The sequence below is a fragment of the Mobula birostris genome, chromosome 7 (genome assembly GCF_030028105.1).
Source record: "Mobula birostris isolate sMobBir1 chromosome 7, sMobBir1.hap1, whole genome shotgun sequence".
NCBI classification, from domain to species: domain Eukaryota; kingdom Metazoa; phylum Chordata; class Chondrichthyes; order Myliobatiformes; family Myliobatidae; genus Mobula; species Mobula birostris.
Genome location: NC_092376.1, coordinates 144169129 through 144190991, shown reverse-complemented (window position 1 = coordinate 144190991; position 21863 = coordinate 144169129). Strand labels below are relative to the sequence as shown.

Below are 21863 nucleotides of genomic sequence, written 5' to 3'. Positions count from 1 at the left end.
TTGTACTCTACTCAATAGATATTTCATAGAAGCTCTATATGAAAACTGACCTACCGTGTGACTTGACGCAGGAGCTAAAAACACCTGGCATAAGCAATTTAAGTCAGGGTTCCCTAACATCATTACTTTCCAAAAACAATTTTAGTGTACTGTATCAGATGACAAAAACATTCATTATATCCTTATCTGATGCTTGGAAATGACATAGCTTGTGACAATGCTTTCTCAGAGATGGTGAGCTGGGAAGGCTTGGAGCTCAAGGAGCTGAATACAGGTTTCCTTGACGTTTGTGAAGAATGCAAGTATAAGCATCCAGTTCAGAAAACTCCATAGCTCAAAAAGCTGTATCACCAGAGGATCTATTGTGTTTTACATTTTGCCCCATTCTTTCTCTTATTAGTGATATTTTGTTCTGCTGACAGAGATGGTAAGAATTATTGAGCAAGTCCTACATATTTACATGCGACTGATTGGATTTTTGCGTCAACTGATAGAAGACATAGAATGACAAAGACATTCACTTCAGATCAGTGTAAGGTATTGCATTTTGGGATGTCAAACCAGGGTCCTAAGGAGTATTGTAGAGCAGAGAGACTTAAGAGTACAAGTACATGGTTCCCCAAAAGTGGTATCACAGCTAGATAGTCTGGTGAAGAAGCTCGACAAACTAGCATTCATCAGCCAGGGCATTAAATGTGGGAGTTAGAACATTACATTGAAGTTGTACAAGACATTGGTGAAGTCATAACTGGAGTATTGTGTACAATTTTGGTTACCTTGTCACAGGAAAGGCTTCATTTAGCTGGAAATAGTGCAAAGGTTCATGAGAAAGTTGCCAGCACTCAAGGGCCTGAGAAATAGGGCCAGGTTGGGCAGACTAGGAATTTATTCCTTTGAGGGTAGGAGATTGAGGGGTGACCTTATAGAGGTGTATAAAAACAAGACAGTATAAATAGGCTGAATGCACACAGTCTTTTTCACAGGGAAAGGAAATCAAAAACTGAAGAGCATAGATTTTAGGTAATCAGTCAGAATGAGGTTTATTGTCACCAGCATGTGTTGTGAAATTTGATAACTTAACAGCAGCAGTACAATGCAACACATGATAATACAGAAAAAAATAGAAAAATATATATTAAAAATATAGAGAGAAGGGGAAGATTTAAAATGGAACCTGAGGGGCAATTTCTTCAAGGAAAGGGTGGTGCATATATGCAACAAGCTTCCAGAGGAAGTGATTGAGCAGATACAAGAACATTTAAAAGACATTTGGACATGTACATAAATTGGGGCGGCTTAGAGGGATATTGGCCAAATGCAGAAAATTGGGACTAACTTAGATGAGCATTTTGATTGACATAGACAAATTAGGGCAAATCTGTGCTGTATTACTTTCTGACTGTATAAAATTGCATCAGATAACACAGTTCTTGGGATAAAATAATTCACTGCAACATCTAAAAATGCTGAATCAATTAACCAGGCTGTACTGCAGAACATTCACAATTTTTAACTAACTTTTTTAGTACAAAATACAAAACAGAATCATACCAAGTAAATTTATTATCAAAGTTAATAATTAAGATGGCTGCTGCTTTCCTGTGACAATGCTCCGTGTAGATCAATATCCACATGGTGATACTGGTCTATAAAACTAACCTATCCCCATCCTATAATCTCTTTGACCCATTACCATCCGGAAGCAAGTACAGATGCATCAGGACTAGGACTGCCAGACTGGGTAGCAGCTTCTTCCCTCAGGCTGAGACACTAATGAAAACCTTGCCACCACCAGGACAGTGAGCTGTTTACTGCAGTTACTGCTTACTGTCTAATCATGCTATGCACTACACACACTTTGAATTACAGTTTATTAACCTGTTTGGTTAATATATTGTTTTATGGACTGTGTGAGATACATGTTTTGTGGGTGCACATGGTCTAGAAAATGTTGTTTTGTTTAGTTGTATATATGTACAGTCAGATGACAATAAAAGACATTGTAACCAATAAAATTAAAATCCATTGTATGTTATTGCCTTTAAAGCAGCCTTTCTCAACCTTGTTGCCTTGGAGGAACCCTTGAAATAATTTTCAGGTATCATAAAAATTACTATATCTACAGTTTACAGTACATTAGCGTGATCATATAGATATAATAATCCAAAAATAATTGCCAATGCTCTTTTGAGTAGAGAATGAATTTTTAGCTAACTTATCTTGAAAAAAAAGATAGCTAAGCTTAGCTTACCTTCCTTGAAATTGCTCTTACAGAAATTTTTAAAACTCGTAAGGCAAACATAATAAATTTCTCAATTCTGGGTCAAACTTGAAATAAGCACACACGGATTTCACCTTCAACTGAAATGAGCCGATTTCTATCCTTGCTCTTGATGCTTGTTAAACAAATAAAAGATTGCTCACACATGTAAGAAGTTGAAAATTGCAGCAAAATGTTTATTGCTTTCCTATGAATGGCAGGATACTTTTCTTTCACAGAACTCCTGAACTTGTCCTGGGGTAGGCGGCTAAACCTCATCTTAGGTACATGATCAGAATGCATCTCACAAAGTTCTTCCTCTTCTCTCAAAGTCAAGTTCTCAGGCCAAGCAAAAGATTCAGAAAAAGGGTTACTCACCCAGTCATACACTTGTGTTGAAAGAGAGGAAAAGTACTGTTCAAATTTGTTCTGCAGTTCTTCCAGGTGGTTTTCAATAAGACTCAAGACTTTCTGATATCTTTCCTCACTCTCAAGCCCAAACAGCAGTGGCAACATTTCAATATTTGCTTTTGCAACATGACTTTTCCAAAAATACAGTTTCCATTTAAATCCAAGAATCTTGTCACTTGAAGTCATTAAGGCCTTGCAGAGACTTGTTCAACTGGTTCATATGATGAAAAATAGAACCATGGAACACTACAGCACAGAAAACAGGCCATTCGGTACTTTTAGTCTGTGCCGAAGCTTTATTCCGCTAGTCCCATTGTCCATAACCCTCCAGACCTCTCCAATCCATGTGCTATCCAATTTATTCTTAAAACTTAAGAGTGAGGTGGCACAGCACAGCAGCAATGGCCTTTCGGATCTAGTGTTACTTTAATTTAATTTCAAAGCACAATTTTTGATTAGGGCACATGGATAACAAAGCGACCATCTACCATCTCCAGATACTGCTACAATACAAAGATCGCCCAAAAACAAACCTTCATGAAGATCTGCTGGTTAAATTACGCGACCTCAGTTTGCTGAAGGGATAGGGCCTACAGTCCTCGAAGTCGCCTGATGCCAGTGGCCAGAGGTGGGGACGTCATAAGCGGTGTGCGAGGAAGTGGAAGCGAGGCAAGCGGGCAGGACTCTGTGCCAGCAAAAAGCAAAGCCTAGCTGACCGGCTCTCCCGTCCATTCTGCTCTCCAATGTCCGCTCCCTGGACAATAAATTGGACTGCATCCGACTCCAATGAAATACTCGGCAAGAGTATAGAGTCTGCTGTGCGTATGTTTTCATGGAAACGTGGCTCACCGATGGAATCCCAAACACCGTCATTCAGCTAGACGGGCGCGTCTTGTTTTGAGCACACAGAGATGCAGCTCTTTCCGGTAAGACTCGCGGTGGGGGCTTGTGTGTTGACATCAATACAGAATGGTGCAAGAACTGTGTGCTGGTTTCCAGCTACTGCTCATCACTTGTGGAGTTTGTGACTGTTAGATGCAGACCATTTTATTTACCACGGGAATTCACCACTGTCCTTATAGTCGGTGTCTACATTCCCCCCCAGTGCTAATGCTAAGGAGGTGCTCTGTGAACCTTTTGGGGCTATTAGCGAACTGCAGAATGCACACCCTGATGGACTGTTTATTGTCACCGGAGATTTTAACCACATGAACCTTAAGTCAGTGCTCCCCAGATTCCATCAGTATGTGGACTTTGCAACGAGAGGGGAGAATGCGTTGGACCTTGTTTACACAAGGTCCTGACCCGTACCAGGTGAAGCCCTGCCCCCACCTCAGCTGCTCAGACCACTGACAAGCGGTCTGTAATCCCAGCAGACCGCTCATCAGGCGCTCCAGAACAGTTCAGAAGCATGTGAAGACCTGGCCATCAGGAGCCATCTCCGCTCTTCAAGACTGCTTTGAGTACACTGACTGGCAAATGTTCAGGGAGGCTGCAACCGATGGCGACTCTACCATCTTAGAGGAGTACACGGCATCAGTGACTAGCTACATCAGCAAGTGCACTGATGACGTCACTGTGGCCAAGGACCATCACTACACGCGCTAACCAGAAGCCATGGATGACTGTGGAGGTGCATGCACTGCTGAGGACCCGTGACTCGCCTTCAGAGCAGGCGACAAGGCAGCCCTAACAACAGCAAGGGCCAAACTGTCCTAGGCCATCAGAGAGGCAAAGCATGCACACACCCAGCAAATCCACAGCCACTTCCAGGACAGTGGCAACACTCGGCGCATGTGGACAGGCATTCAGGACATCACCAACTACAGGACAACATCACCTGCCTGTGCTGGTGATGCCTCCCTCCCAGATATGTTGAACAACTTCTACGCACATTTTGAGGTGGAAAATGACGTGGCGGTGAGAAAGACCACCCCTCCTCCAAATGACCAGGTGCTGTGTCTTACCGTGGCCGATATGAGGAGAACCCTGTGCAGGGTCAACCCACGGAAGGCTGCTGGACCAGACAATATTCCTGGCAGAGTGCTTACCCACAAATGTGCTGCAACACACAGCTCAAACCACATCATCAAGTTCGCCGATGACACAACCGTGGTGGGTCTCATCAGCAAGAACAATGATTCAGCATACAGAGAGGAGGTGCAGTGGCTGACGGACTGGTGCAGAGCCAACAACCTGCTCTGAATGTGAACAAAACAAAAGAGATGGTTGTTGACTTCAGGAGGACACGAACGGCCACTCTCCACTGAACATCGACGACTCCTCCGTAGAGATCGTTAACAGCACCAAATTTCTTGGTGTTCACCTGGCGGAGAATCTCACCTGGTCCCTCAACACCAGCTCCATAGCAAAGAAAGCCCAGCAGCGTCTCTACTTTCTGTGAAGGCTGAGAAAAGTCCATCTCCGACCCCCCCATCCTCACCACATTCTGCAGAGGTTGTATCAAGATCATCCTGAGCAGCTGCATCACTGCCTGGTTCGGAAATTGCACCATCTCGGATCGCAAGACCCTGCAGCGGATAGTGAGATCAGCTGAGAAGATCATTGGGGTCTCTATTCCCGCCATTAGAGACATTTACACCACACGCTGCATCCGTAAAGCAAACAGCATTATGAAGGACCCCATGCACCCCTCATACGAACTCTTCTCTCTCCTGCCATCTGGAAAAAGGCACCGAAGTATTCCGGCTCTCACGACCAGACTATGTAACAGTTTCTTCCCCCAAGTCATCAGACTCCTCAATACCCAGGGCCTGGACTGACACCAACCTACTGCCCTCTACGGTGCCTATTGTCTTGTTTATTATTTATTGTAATGCCTGCACTGTTTTGTGCACTTTATGCAGTCCTGCATAGTACTGTAGTCTAGTGTAGTTTTTGTGTTGTTTTTTTACGTAGTTCAGTGTAGTTTTCGTATTGTCCATGTAGCACCATGGTCCTGAAAAACACTGTCTCATTTTTACTGTGCACTGTACCTGCAGTTATGGTCGAAATGTCAATAAAAAGTGACTTGACTTGACTTAGAGGATGTGCAGACCAGCTAGCAGAGATTCTCACTGACATCTTCAATATCTCCCTGAGCAGCGCCGTTGTTCCTATGTGCTTCAAGGCTGCCACCATCATCCCCATGCCGAAGAAGTCTTCAGTGTCCTGCCTCAACAACTACCATCCCATTGCACTCACATCCATCATCATGAAGTGTTTTGAGAGGCTTATCATGAGGCACATCAAGACCCTGCTGCCCCCCTCACTTGGGACTTCCTGCAGTTTGCGTACCGTCCCAACCATTCAACAGACGACGCCATTGCTATCAACCTCCACCTGGCCTTAACCCACCTGGACAAAAAAGACATGTACGTTCAAATGCTGTGCATAGACTTCAGTTCAGCATTCAACACAATCATTCCTCAGAAACTGATTGGAAAGCTGAGCCTACTGGGCCCGAACACCTCCCTCAGCGACTGGATCCTAGATTTTCTGACTGGGAGACCTCAGTCGGTCCGGATTGGAAGCAGCATCTCCAACACCATCACACTGCTGAACCACGACTGTGCTGCAACACACGGCTCAAAGCACATCATCAAATTTGCCGATGACACGACCATGGTGGGTCTCATCAGCATACACAGAGGAGGTGCTGTGGCTAACGGACTGGCGCAGAGCCAACAACCTGTGTCTGAACGTGAACAAAATAAAAGAGATGGGGTTGTTGACTTCAGGAGGATACGGAGCAACCACTCTCCGCTGAACATCGACGACTCCTCCGTAGAGATCGTTAAAAGCACCAAATTTCTTGGTGTTCACCTGGCAAAGAATCTCACCTGGTCCCTCAACACCAGCCCCATAGCAAAGAAAGCCCAGCAGCGTCTCTACTTTCTGCGAAGGCTGAGAAAAGTCCATCTCCCACCCCCTATCCTCACCACGTTCTACAGAGGTTGTATTGAGAGCATCCTGAGCAGCTGCATCACTGCCTGGTTCGGGAATTGCACCATCTCGGATCGCAAGACCCTGCAGCGGATAGTGAGTTCAGCTGAGAAGATCATCGGGGTCTCTCTTCTCGCCATTATAGACATTTACACCACACGCTGCATCCGTAAAACAAACATTATGAAGGACCCCATGCACCCCTCATACAAACTCTTCTCCCTCCTGCCATCTGGCAAAAGGCACCGAAGCATTCAGGCTCTCATGACCAGACTACGTAACAGTTTCTTCCCCCAAGCCATCAGACTCCCCAATACCCAGAGCCTGGACTGACACCAACCTACTGCCCTCTACTTTGCCTATTGTCTTACTTACTACTTATTGTAATGCCTGCACTGTTTTGTGCACATTATGCGGTCCTGGGTAGGACTGTAGACTAGTGTAGTTTTTGTGTTGTTTTTACATAGTTCAGTGTAAGTTTTTGTATTGTTTCATGTAGCACCATGGTCCTGAAAAACGTTGTCTCATTTTTACTGTGTGCTGTACCAGCAGTTATGGTTGAAATGACAATAAAAAGTGACTTGACTTGACTTGGCATTTACCACGTCAGATGACAGCTCGTTCCACAATCCCACCACTCTCTGAGTGCAGAAGTTCCCCCTAAACCTTTCCCCTGTCACCCTAAAGCCATGTCCTCTCGTATTTATCTCTCCTAATCTAAGTGGAAAGAGCCTACTCACATTTACTCTGTCTATATCCTTCATAATTTTGTAAACCTCTATCAAATTCCCCCCTCATTCTTCTACACTCCAAGGAATAAAGTCCTAACCTGTTCAATCTTTCCCTGTAACTCAACTCCTGAAGACCTGGCAACATCCTAGTAAATCTTCTCTTCAATCTTACTGATATCCTTCCTATAGTTAGGTTACCAGAACTGCACACAATACTCCAAATGTGACCTCACCAATGTCTTATACAACCTCACCATAACATCTCAACTTCCATACTCAATACTTTGATTTATGAAAGCCAAGATGCCAAAAGCCTTCTTTACAGCCCTGTCTACCTGTGACACCACTTTCAGGAAATTATGTATCTGAACTCCCAGATCCCTTTGTTCCGCCACACTCCCCAGTGCCCTACCATTTACTGTGTATGTCCTACCTTGATTTCTCCTTCCAAAATGCAATGCCTCACACTTGTCTGCATTAAATTCCATCTGCCATTTTTTGGCCCATTTTTCCAGTTGGCTCAGATCCCTCCGCAAGCTTTGAAAGTCTTCCTCGCTGTCCACAACACCTCCAATCTTAGTGTCATCAGCAAACTTGCTGATCCAATTTACCACATTATCATCTATATCATTGATATAGACAACAAACAATGGTCCCAGCACAGATCCCTGAGGCACACCACTAGTCACAGGCCTCCAGTCTGAGAAGCAATCATCCACTACCACTCTTGTCTTCTCCCACATAGCCAATGTCTATTAAGTAGGCTAGTTTCTGCAGCCATTCTTCATCTTCAAAGCACTCAGCAAAATCTGGCCTACTATTTTCTCGTAAGTACTCCTGCAATTCACCTTTCAGCTCAAACACCCTGTTGAGAACTCTTCCTCTGCTAAACCACCGGATTTCTGTAAGAAGCAGAAGATTGGTGTTCTCTTTGACCTGGTTTTCACACAGTTTTTCAACATGGTCTAGTGAACTGGTCTTAAAGCTACTAAATAACTTGTTTCACGAACCCTTTTACTAACTATGACTTTATTTTCAAAAGAGTTCATCTGTTTGCTTTGAGATTCCAATAGTCGTTTAAAATAATCACCATGTTTACGTGTCAATGGCTGTGATTTGTAGTTAAATGACTTTTCAATTGTGCAGCCATTGTTACATTTGTAAGTTGTTTGCCACACACTAGGCACAATGGAATAGGACAACTTGGATCACCAGTCCATATAAAACCCATTGACAAGTAGTTTTCATTGTAAAGATGAACGTTTTTTGTGTCCATTGTTGTACTAGTGCAGTGAAATGACTCAGAAGATTTTAATTCTTCATCATTAACCTTATCAGAATTGTCTGTAGGCCCAGGCCTAGAATCCTCCTCTTCCATCCCGCACCTCCTCTTCAAAAATCGCCACATTGTACCATCTTTAGAATGAAAATTTTCTACTACACTGGTAGCTTGTTTTACTGCGCACTACGTACTGGGCTGAGATTGCTAACAGGGCTGCTTGGTTACTGCCCACCACTGCAAGTGCATTGCACAAATTTTAAAAAAAGATATATATATTTTTAAATCACAATCTCTCACAGAACCCTAGGGTTCCATGAAACCCCAGTTGAGAAACCCTGCTTTAAAGTATAAAAACTGAAAGCAAGAGTAGGTCACCCCACTCCACAAGCCCCATTTGTAACCATTTATCTATAGGAATACAAATCATATGTAGAAAATTAGCATTATAGCCATTGAGATTGTTGAAGTGTAATTAAAAACATCTCAAAATGTAATATGAGATATATTTACACAATAATAAAACAGTAGAATTCAGTAGAATTTCCTCAGTATTGAAAAAATAATGCTATTAATACCATCCATTCAAATTGATGCAGCCTCAAAATGGTATTTGACACTGACTGCTGCAAATATTTCACATAATGTGCCCTACAGTCAATAAATCCTGATGATGATTGCTAAAGCAGGAGGCCAGATTATTCACTGCCTAAAATGTTTCTTTCTGGGTAGTTATGGACCCTGTTGAATGGGGTCACTAGAAAACATACAGGTAATGCTGTGTGCCCAAACAATGCTTCACATCATCATGATCTGACTGAATGTTCTTCCTCTGCGCTCCTGTGCCTGTGGCTATTCCACCACCACTACTGTTGTACAGTGCTGGTCTGAAAAAACTGATGTGCTTCTACATGACTACTTTGAGTCAGTTGGTTGGTCCACATTCAAAGACTCAGCACTTAGCCTAGATCACCTCTATCACAAAATTATCAGTTAGTGTGCTGAGGACTGTGTACCATACAGGACAATCTGGGTGTCCCAAAACCAGAAACTACGGATGAATCATGAAAATCCATTCTGGGCCTCACATATTGATGCAATTACAAAGAAGGCATGCCAGCAGCTATGCTTCTTTAGAAGTTTGAGGAGACTTGGTACGTCAAAGACTCTAGCAAATTTCTATAGATGTACCGTGAAGAACATTTCGATGGCTGCATCACTATTTGATATGTGCACGCCAATGTAAAAGATTGAAAAAAGCTGCAGAGTCATAAACAGTCTGTTTCATCATGGGCAGTAGCCTCCCCATCATTGATGGCAATGCCTGAAGGTGGTGACTTCCATCATTAAGAACCCTCAATATCCAGAACATGCCATCTTCTCATTAATACCATCAGGAAGATGATACAGGAGCCTAAAGACACATACTCAATGTTTTAGGAAAGGCTTCTTCCTCGTTACCACCTAATTTCTGAATGGTCCATGAACCTATGAACACCACCTTACTACTTGCTTTCGTTTTAAAAGATAGAGGAGCAGAATTAGGCCATTTGGTCCTTTTTTCTGTCAGCCCAGTCTCCTGCCTTCTCCCCGTATCCCTTCAAGCCCTGACCAATCAAGAATCTATCAACCTCTGCCTTAAATATACATAAAGACTTGGCCTCCACAGCTGTCTATGGCAAAGAATTCCACAGATTCACCACTCTCTGGCTAAAGAAACTCCTCCTCATCTCTGCTCTAAAAGGACAGTTTTTGCACTACTATTTATTTTACTATTTCTTACTATAACTGATTGTAACTTTTTTATGCATTGTACTGTAGTGCTGCAACAAAACAAAACAAATTTCACGCTATATTTCAGTGAATAGATACTTGATTCTGAAGTGGGAGATCACTACAGAAGTCTAGGATTGCAGCATTCAAATCACATAACCCTGACCTTCACATGAAATCGATATATAACTTCCACCTACCGCCAAAGCAGGATGACAGCATTGTCATCTCCCTCACCCTATACAGTTCTGAAGCATCTGGATGGTAAAAACACACATGTTAGACTACTGTTTATTGACTATATTTCTGCCTTCAGTACTATAATTCCAAGCAAACTCATTGCCAAACTCCTAGACTTGGGACTTAACATCCTCCTTTGCATCTGGATTCTTAACTTTCTAACCAACAGACCACAATCAATAAGGATAGGCAGCGACACCTCTGCCATGATTATTCTCAACATTGATATCCAATTAGGCTGTAGCTTCACCCCTTCATTCTACTCCCTGTACACTCACCACTATGTAGTCTAAATCTAACTGCTCTAACTCCATCTACAACAAGGGTTCCCAACCTTTTTCTATGCAATGGACCAATACCATTAAGGGGTCTGTGGACCTCGAGGCTGGAAACCTGATCTACGAGTTTGTGTGCCATATCTTAAATAATGATGAGTCTGATTACAGGAAGGAGATAGAGAGCCTAATGACAGGGTCAACAAAAAAAGGGTTGGTCATTGACTTCAAGAAAGGGGTTGGTGCACATGCTCCTGTTTACATCAACAGTGTTGAGGGTGAGAAAGAGTTGACAGTTGGATCTCCACAAAGTCATTCAGAGGTTTCCCATACCAGAAGCCTTGGATGAACCATGAGATCCCAATCTGCTAAGTGCCAGATCAGTGCCATTCAGGTCTGGTGACCAAGTCCAGGAATGAATTCTGACCAAACTTTAATCACTGAAGGATGCTCAACAGCTGTGGCAGGGCTTGATCTGTTACAAAGTGAAACCAGATGACATAAGTGACAAAGAGGCTTCACTCTCAGATGAGCTCAATACCTTCTCTGCTCACTTTGACTGTCAAAACATGGGGGAACCTTCACGAACTTCCATTGCCTTCAATGACCCTGTGAATTCAGTCTCTGAGGCCAACATGGAGGGTGAACCCATGAAAACCATTCAGCCTAGATAGGGTACTTGTCCAGGTACTAAAGACCTGTGCTGATCAACTGACCAGAGTGTTCATCAATATAATTAACCTCACTCCAGCAGCCTGAGGTACACACTAGCTTCAAGTAGGCTTTAATTCTATTGGTGCCGAGGAAGAACATGGTAACCTGCTTCAATGACTATCATCCAGCAGCACTTAAATTCACCATGATGAAGTGCTTTGAGAGGTTGGTAATGAAACATTTCTTTCTTTTTCTTTGGTGTGCGCCTGCGTGCATGCAAGTCTGTGCGTGTATGCGTCCGTGATGATGTCTTTTTCATGGCTTTTTACAAGGCGCAGAGCGAGAGAGACTGTGTGGCACGCCACTCCTCACACAGGCATTTTCGCAGTATTTTTCCCTTTATTTTACGAGGTCGACACTCAACCCGGCACGGATGGAAAGTGTACTCGGGAGTGGACCTGACTGGTTTCAAACCCGGGAACCTCTGCTCCCGGGCCCGGCGCCGATGTCATTGCATTACCAGCCGGCCCGGTAATGAAACATTTCAACTCCTGCCCGAGAAGCACCTTGGATTCACTTCAATTTGCCTCCCATCACAGCAAGTCCACAGCAGATGCCCCTCAAAACTAATAAATAAGCTTCAGGACCTTGGCCTCAATACTGCCTTGTGCAATTTGATCCTTGATTTCTTCACTTGCAGACCCCATTCAGTTCGGCTTGGCAGCAACATCTCCTCCACAATCTCCATCAGCAGATACACCACAAGGCTGTGTACTTAGTCCCCTTCTCTACTCACTTTATACTTATGACTGTGAGGCTAAGCACAGTTCCAATGCCATATTTACGTTTGCTGCAATGTGATGACAAATCAACATATAGGAGGGAGACTGAGAATCTGGCTAAGTGGTGCCGCAACAACAATCTTTCACTCAATGTCAACGAGACCAAGGAAGTAATTATTGACTTCAGGAGGAAACCAATCCTCATCATGGGATCAGAAGTGGAGGTCAGCAACTTTAAATTCCATGGTGTTATCACTTCAGAAGATCTATCCTGGGCCCAGCACCTTACAAAGAAAGCATAGCAGCAACTCTGCGGAGAAGTTTGTGAAGGTTCAGCATGACATCTAAAACTTTAACAAACTTCTATAGATGTATAGAAGTTAGGTCAACTTCTATGGAGAGTATATTGACTGGTTGCATCATGAACTTGTCTGGTGACAAGGCCCTTGAATGGGAAATCCTGGAAAAAGTTAGTGGATATGCCAGTCCATTAAGGTAAAGCCCTCCGCACACGGAGCATGGCTGCAGGAAATCGGAATCCATCATCGAGCACCCCCACCACCGAGGCCATGCTTCCTTTTCATTGCTGCCATCACGATGAAGGTGATAGGTCTCAGGAGTTGCACCACCAGGTTCAGAAATATTTATTACCCCTCAACCATCAGGCTTTTGAACTGGAGAGGATAACTTTACTCACCCCATCCCTGAACTGTTCCCACAACCGATGGACCCATTTTCAAGGACTCTTAATCTTAGATTCTTTGCTTTTTTTTTCTTCTTTTTTATTTGCACAGTTTGTTGTCTTTTGCACATTTGTCATTTGCCCATCCTGTTGGGTGCAGTCATTCATTGATTCTATAGTGTTTCTTGGATTTACTTTGTATGCCCTCAAGAAAACGAATCTCAGGGTTGTACATGGTGACATATATGTATCTTGATAATAAATTTATTTTGAACTTTGAGAATCTTAAGATCTAGCAGTGAAGATCATGTTGACGCCATAGCTAAAAATGCTCACCAGTCCCTCTATTTCCTCAGGAAGTGAAAGAAATTTGGTGTGTCTCCTTTGACCATCATTAATTTTTATCAATGCACCACAGAAAGTATCCTATCTGGATGCATCACAGCTTGGTGTCGCAGCTATGACTACTCATGACTGCATGAAACTGTAGAAACAGCTCAGCACATCATGGAAACCATCCTCCCCCCCAAGGACTCTATGTAGCTTTCTTGCTGCCTCAGTAAAAGAGCCAGCATAATCAAAGATTCCACCAACATCAAACATGCTCTCTTCTAACCCCTCTGTTGGGCAGAAAATACAAAAGCCAGAAAGCATATACAGTACCAGACTCAAGGACAGCTTCTATCCCAATGTTATGAGACTATTGAATATTTCCCTAGAACTACAAGATGAATTCTTGCCCTCACGGTCTACCTCACTGTTACATTACACCTTACATCTACCTGCACTTCACATTTTCTGTACAAAAGCTCTGCATTCTGTTATTGTTTTAACTTATACTACTTCAATGTACAATTGTAATAAATCAATCTGCATGGGCAATGCACAAACAAGCTTCTCACCGTAAACTGAAATATGTGACAATAATAAATCAATTTACCAGCATCTGTGTTCTCCGTTATCTCCTTCAAGAAGAGCTTTGATAAAGGCTGAGGTCGTTTAAATCAAACTGTTGGGTATCATGCAGTCATTATTGACAAAATATAACACTTTCTCTGGGAAATGTTGCATGTCCTCCTGGGGCAATACAGATACCAAAACATCTCAAGGATATAGATAACACTCTCTCCCTTACCCTGCAGCTGTCATTATGACAACACTCTATTTCAATAGGTACTGCACAATCAGAAGGTAGTTATCTGAAGCCAGGTTTTAGTGTAGCATAACAATAGAAATTATGATTGCAATGGCAAACTAGTAAGAAGTAATGAATCTTGTAATCTTCTCAACTATATGATACTAAACAGGAGAGATCTCTTCCCATAGTAGCATAAGTATCTGTATGTTAAGAAAGTGAATTGTGATTCAGGTGGTGCTCCATGTTCTCACAGAGCCTTAAATTTCAAAGTGCAGACTAGCATTCTCTGGACTATCAGGAAGCACACAAACATTCCAAATCTATGTGCTCAAATGGCTCAATGGTTGATCCCAAAGAAAGTGACAGAAGTCACAATAATATCCCCATTGCTGTACTGTGGGGAAATCTGGATAAGAGAATGCCATCCAGTTCGGATTTGGAGATTAAGGAGGTTCAGCGTAGTAATGAGTATTTTTCATCCCAACTGGATGGTATTCTCTGTTCAAGCACAGTAGTTGAGGCATGAACATGGGAATGTAACCCTGCACTCAGGTTTACATTAAATTGTATTCTATACACCAACAGTGTACAGAGGGATAGAATCCTAGATTTGTAACCTCTGGTCAGATATTATTTTTTTAAGTCAAACCAGAAGAGGCGGCAGAAAGACTTAATAAATATAGAATTAAGTTTTATTGAGTGGGACACCACAGACTAGCAGTTAGCACAATGCTATTAGTGTCAGAGTTCAATTCTGATGTCATCTGTAAGGAGTTTGTACACCCTCCTCATGAACATATGGGCTTCCTCTGGGTGCTCTGGTTTCCTTCCAGTCCAAAGACTTTAGTAGGTCAAATCAGTGGGTTGCTGGCAGTGTGACATGAAAGGCCAAAAGGACCTATTCTGCATTGTATCCCTAAATAGAATACTGACTGACAGAAACCTCAGAATTCATTGTCACTTTCATTGTCATAAACTGTAGCTTATTCAAAGCTTTATGTTCTCCCATTTTTAAAATCAGAGCCATTCCATATATTATTTCATAAACATTTCAATTTCCTTCTTATTTGAAATTTTTCATATGGAAGTGTCAATTTTACCGGGGCACCACTTTAACAGTCACATGCAGAATAAAACACAACACTAGAGTAGCTAGCCATCTTCGTTTTATGCAGTTGGGTTTTTCAGCCAACTGCTCATACAGAGTTTCATTCTAAATGTTTTCTTTACATATACAAAAGAGATAACAAAATTCAGATCTTCCTGTGTGAATACAGGCTAGAAAAATTGTTGAGAAACTGTAGGTACCATATCATTCTTCTCTTAGATGGTGGACTGAAGCAATATTCCGTAATACTACTGAAGGTCTTGAAATTTAATATCAGGAATGTAGCTATTTCAGTCAAATCGAAACTGAGTCCTTGGAAAGCAGGTTTTAGAGTTGTTGGCACTTTTTGGGAATTTTAAGCTTTCCCTGTTTTGTTTGTTAACATGTATGCATGACCTTCACCATCACAATCAGTGCTTTACACACCACTATGACTGCAGTATGATGCTTAGTATCTACAAAGAAACATTTGTATCATTCTTCTTAGCACTCTATCATGACTGCTAGGGTGTATTCTGGAGCAAGGATACATAGCAAATATTAATCTTTAATCCCAACAGCAACCAACCTTTGGACCTGAGATGGATTGTAGCTTGAATTCAAAATGCCGCTTGGAACAGTATGACTCAGATGATAGCACTTAATAGAGTTAATTGTAGGCCAGGAGACATCCAATTGACTGAGATGTCTGTATAAGCATGAAAGCAATTAAAACCCCATTGCATGAATACGACAGCCTACGTCCACACTAGACCGGATAATTTTGAAAATGCCGGTTTCGCGTAAAAGCAACAGGCGTCCACACCAGGTGTTTTTGAAAATACCTCCGTCCACATTAAAACGGGGATTTGGGCGAATCTCCTCCTACTGGGGATGCGTAGGACACATCTACAGAACTCACCCACTTCCACGAGTACGCCTGACTCCGACAGTTTGGACCAAGCAACAAATGATGGCTGCAACATGTTTGGTGTTGAATCTCGCCATGAAAGACTTGGTGCACGTTTGTCCAGTTACAGACTAGAAAAACTTAAAAGGAAATTGCCAAATAATGGACAGCTATTGGCTCTCGTGCAGGAGGACTTAAAACTAAAAAAAAAACAAACACTGGAGCGTATGGAGGCAACCGACAGTATGACTCGGCTGACGACAAACATTGAAAAACTGACTAATTCTGTTGCAGAGGGATTTGCAATGATGAGGAATATCATGGCTCCCGCCCCCAGTTCTTTTCACCGCCACAATACCAGCCTCACAGCCACTACAATAGCTACACATACGGACACGCAGACTCCCGGCTGGCCCCACCAACATCTTCCCCACTCCCACAGAGGGGTGACCCTGGAAACATTTCCTGCAGCCATAGTCTCTTCACCAATGAAAAGGACGACAGCTACAACTAAATGCAATAAGGCTTGTTACTGGGCAAAAGTGAAATTTGCTGTTACCTCATTTGTTTGCCTTTACTTTTGCCATGTCTTTCTGTATTATTTTGCTGTATTTAACATGTGCTACTGAGCAAAATGAGTTACTGGGCAAAAGTAATTTTATTTTTACCTGAGTAAAAGTGAAACTTGTAATTTTCCTTTTTTGGCCTTAACATTTTCACGTCTATGCCAAACATAAGCTACTACTTAAAAATGACATTTTGGAAGTAGTGACAATTGCATCTATTGAATGTTTGCACAAGCAATACATTAATAAACCTTGTTAAATATATAAAACATGTCTGTATCAGTGTTATCTTGTATTTCCATACAATGTTACATTAGGCTGTTACACATCTATTGTTAGAGAAGTACTTACACCCATCCTCATTATATGCGTCTTCAGACAATGCGGATTCACAGTTATGCGAGGAACCTATTTCTACCAACATTTCCTTATATGCGTCCAAAACTCAGTTATGCGAGGAGCACTGCTTTCCTGCCAATACAGGTCACGTGCACACACCTCACAGTCTCACTGTTGGGATGAGAAGCAGCACTTTCCCGCCAATACAAGTCAGGTGTGCGCGCCTCACAATCTCACTCCCGCCAGTTTTGCATTGGTTTTGGCAAGGTGTGGATGCACGATCTTAAACTTCTGTTGGTTTTACCTACGGTGCAGTGATTTTGTGCTTGAAATATTTAACTATGCCTCCTAAGCATCCAATATCATGTCCTGGGTCATCAGCTGAGCGGCAGAGAACCACTTTAACACTTGAAAAAAAGTTAGAAATTATAAACAGCACGGTACCAGCTGAAGGTAATACAGCTCTGGGACGCTACTGTCGGGTACAGAATCTTGCCTTTAAAGTTCTGTTGTTGCTTAACAATGCGCCAGCCCATCCTAAACATTTGGACAGCATTCATCTTAACATAACAGTGCGTTTCCTGCCGCCTAACACAACATTGCTGATTCAACCACTCGACCACGGTGTGATCCACATTCAAGGTGTACATATTTTTTTACAGCGAACTATCTCTCAGATGCCGCAAGCAACAGACGATTTTGAAAATCCCGGGAGTTTACCAATGGTGAGAGAATGGTGGAAGTCAGAACACTTGGTACAAATGGCGATGGACATGGACCCAAGTTTAGAATGGAGTCAGCACTTTAGTCGTTCACTGCAGTCAACCCTTCTTCCCTACAAGCACATTTATGCTGAAAAACAAAATGCTGCCAAGCAAACAACCCTCACCACTTCATTCAAATCGGTGTCATCTCCTGCTGCCAGCAGTTCTAAGAGTTCTGTGAGTCTTCCTTCACCCCTTGCTGTGCTTGATATGATCCTGACGACCACAAACATCCACCTTATCCGTGTAAAGCTGCCCGACACCACAACAACCACTCATCACCCGGAGCGAACACACCTGCCACTGTTGGTGAGTACACCCTAGGATGTTAACTTTCTATGATTTATTACATTGAATATTACCTTAAATTGATTAAATATAATACAAATGTTGTTTTGTGGTACTGCTTTTGTGTCATATTGGTATAAAAATGTGAATAAATTACAGATAAAACATATTTAGGAAGCCCTCTGGAACACATCTCGATTTTCTCCATTTAAATAATTATTCATATTATGCGATTTCACATTATGCGGCGACTGCGAGGAATGTATCCCCCGCATATAACGAGAATAGGGTGTACATAAATAGGTAAACCACCTCTATACAAGCAAGGACAGAAAACAGGGCAAAGTGAGTATACTTACTGAATTCAGTATTCAGTAAGCTATGGGTCAAAGTATTTGGTGAGTACATTTCTAACTCTTCTGGCTTCAGTCTCATTGCCGTCTGTTCTGAAATTGTTAGGTTGTGTGGGGGGTTGAAATTAACGTAGACAATAAAGTAAACAACAGACGCATGAAGCCGTCCGCCATTGTTGTTGTGGTGTTGGAGGTTGCGTTCAAGAAAACAATGAAATGCCGCACTGCCGCCATCGTCTGTTCCGGTACGTCATGACAGCGTTTTTAAAAAGAGCCGGTTACCCCGTACACACTACACCGGCCATTAGGCGTTTTCAGATTTATTCACTCTGAAGAGCGTTTTTGAAAAGCTCCGTTTTCCGGGGAGGAAAATACCGTTTCAGTGTGGACAGAGGGTCAAAACGAAGAGAAAAAGCTTTGGTTACGGATTTATCCGGTCTAGTGTGGACGTAGCCTCAGAGACCACAGTAATTAACATGCACTTTTGTTGGTGGGAAGGCCCAGGAATGTGAAAATTACATGTAAATAAATAGAATCATTATGAGGGCATTGTAACTATAGAAATTGTCCTGTTACCTTTGTTCTTTAATTTATAAAAATGTGTTGTAAAGTTGGATTGAAAGGCCTCTTGAGAGAGAGGGGGAGGGAGGGGGAGGGGAGTGGGTGCAGAGGGGGGAGGGGGGAGGGGAGAGAGAGAGACAGACACTCCAAAGGCTGTCAGCTTGTGTCTGTTCCCTCACCCCTTGGAATAAAATGCTACATTATATCTCCCAGCTGAAACTCAATAGTGACTTTGTTCACTTTGCAACAATGCCAACTGAGAACATGCATTTCGGTTCTACGTTTACTTCAATAGGAACCCGGAGCACCACAACCTCTACCCTCCACAAAATGTAACATGCAGCAACACTATGGGACGATCAACACATTATTTACAGATGTAGCGTGGAATAGGCCCTTCTAGTCATGCTGCCCAGCAACCCATCAATTTCACGCTAGCCTAATCATGGGCAATTTACAATGACCAATTAACCTACTAACTGGTACATCTTTGGACTGTGAAAGAAAACCAGAGCACTTAGAGGAAACCCACCACACACTTGGGAAGGAACATACAAATTTGCTTATAGTGGAAGACTTGTTGGCACATTCTCCCCAACCATTCCCCAAACTCACCCAGCACCACCTCAATTAACTTAGCCATATACTAGTCAATCAATACAAGGTTCCCACAACACCACTGTAGGAATTCCATACACACCTGAGGTACAGTAGCTCAAGAGGCCTATAATCACCCTCTCATGGCACCAAGGTATAATCACTTCAGCATCACTCACAAAACAAATGTAAACAGCACGATAGTATTGCAATAACTGGCAGTTTTTCCAGCACCTTTAGCTGACAGCATTCTTTCCCACCGCGCGTGTTTACAGCAAAGCATTTTGTCTTTTTCTGTTTGAACTGGAATGGTAACTTTTGCATTCACACATTTCTGTGTGGATCTTGCCTGATGGGTGTGCACATCAAGAAACTATTCACATGCAACCCAAACTTTAACGATTAATGCTCCCAATGGATGAAGCTCCGTGCCAAAGATGTGCCAGCAGGAAATAATCTGCAGCTACTGTACTTCTGACCATTCATAGTTCAGCGTCGGGTGTTAGTTTTAGAATATGTTAGCAGACTGATAAATCTGCACTCATACCTGTAGAGGGCACCTTAGCAAAACTACTAGTGAGAAAATATTAAAAAATGGAGAGATTTGTTTTTATTTTAAATTTAAAAGTGCCCTAGGCTTTCCTACCTTGGGTAGGCAGATTGGGGTCCTTGGTCTTGTGCGTACAGTCTTTATTGCTGCTCGTTGATCAAGAGGAAGCAAATGGTATTTCATGGCTTCTATTAGGAAATCTTTGCAAGTATTATTATTCTTTATCAAAGCCTCTTCTTCTACTGTCTGCACACAGCAGGGATACAGGCATGTGAGTCACATCAGCATTACATATCAATAAAAATGATTTAACATTTAAATACAGGAAATGCTGCTTTGTAAGGATACCATGCCTCATTTAAAATAAACTACAAACATCCAGATATAGAAATAAAAACACCTATAGCACAAATTCTCCATTTCCAAATGGCTCTCTAAAACACAATGGAAAAGCAAAAACACATTTTCGTGCAAATATTACATTAGCTTCTACATGTATTTTGAGAAGGGAGGAGCACATTAAATATGCTAAAATGTGTAAAGAAGAGTTTGAGATACTTTCAACATGATTCCAAAATAAAGATGCATGAAACTGTTTCTAGTATCTACTGCAGTATTTACAATACACACATAGAAACAACAGTAAACTAGTTAGGCCTCTCTAGTCTGTTCCACCATTAAGTGCATAGTGATCTGTGACCAAACTCCAAATATCTACCTTTTCTGCTCACTTCAGTCATCAAAAATCTTCAATCACATTTAAAATTAACAAGTAACCTAACATAAATTACCATCTGAAGAAATGTTACAAATCTCTTCCTGCAGATAAAATCTGTTGTTCATCCCCAAATTCTAAAATTTTGAGTGTTATCCTTGCCCCCCCCAAAAAAAAGTCCCGAATTTCTTTTCACATACCCTACTGGTTTTACTTAGTACTTTGAAAATTAACCAAATCACCCCCTAACCATCTATGTGGCAGAAGTGCTACTGCAATTTCTGCAATCTCTTCTCAAAATCTGGAATCCATGTACCATTTGAATAAAGCCACCGTACAGTCCTTCCAAGAATAATACATCTTTCCTACAGTACTCCCCTGACCCTTTTTAATTATTTTCATTACCAATTAAAAATCCTTTATCTACATTTATGGATCACCCAAATCTCTCATGTAACTTTATTGTTTCCAGCATTTTTTAACCACCGACTGTACTATGTGCTATCAATTTCAGACCTCAGTACTCAGTGGTCTGCATTGGCCAGCTATGCACATTCATGAAACACAGTGCTCTATAACTTAATGTGTTGTTTTAAACTGCTTACAATGCCACTAATCCATGATCAAACGTTCTATCTCATCATTATAGCATGTAGTTGGGGTTCCCAGATGGAATCTTGTAGGACAGCATTGTGATATCCTGCCAATTGTGCTTTCTACCAACATCTTTATCTCAATTGAGTAGAGATTTCATAGCCAGTTCAAAAATTGTGGTCAATTCCTTACACTTCATTTTTAGTCTAAGGGCTTGAGAAAAAACATACACTGTATCTTTAGAAATTTAGAGATCTAGAATCTTATTCAGATTTGGCATTCCCTTTATTATAAAACTTGCAGTTTCTCTGACCAAGTGGGAAGTTGTCAAGGTGTTCTTATACATTCTACAGTGCTTTGAAAAAGTAT

The 21863-nt window shown here is 42.0% G+C and overlaps 1 protein-coding gene across 6 annotated transcripts in view; it reads right to left on the bottom strand.

Moving 5' to 3' along the window:
- The window catches only part of LOC140200479 (kelch-like protein 3), a 100290-nt gene that overhangs the window by 23579 nt on the left and 54848 nt on the right, over positions 1–21863 (bottom strand). For 5 of the 6 annotated variants that reach the window (XM_072263855.1, XM_072263859.1, XM_072263856.1 and 2 more), the window contains one exon: positions 20282–20431. The exons of the other annotated variant lie outside the window; for it this stretch is intronic. In XM_072263855.1, the coding sequence (XP_072119956.1) occupies positions 20282–20431 (150 nt within the window). The remainder of the gene's footprint in view (positions 1–20281; positions 20432–21863) is intronic. 6 annotated transcript variants of the gene reach the window in all.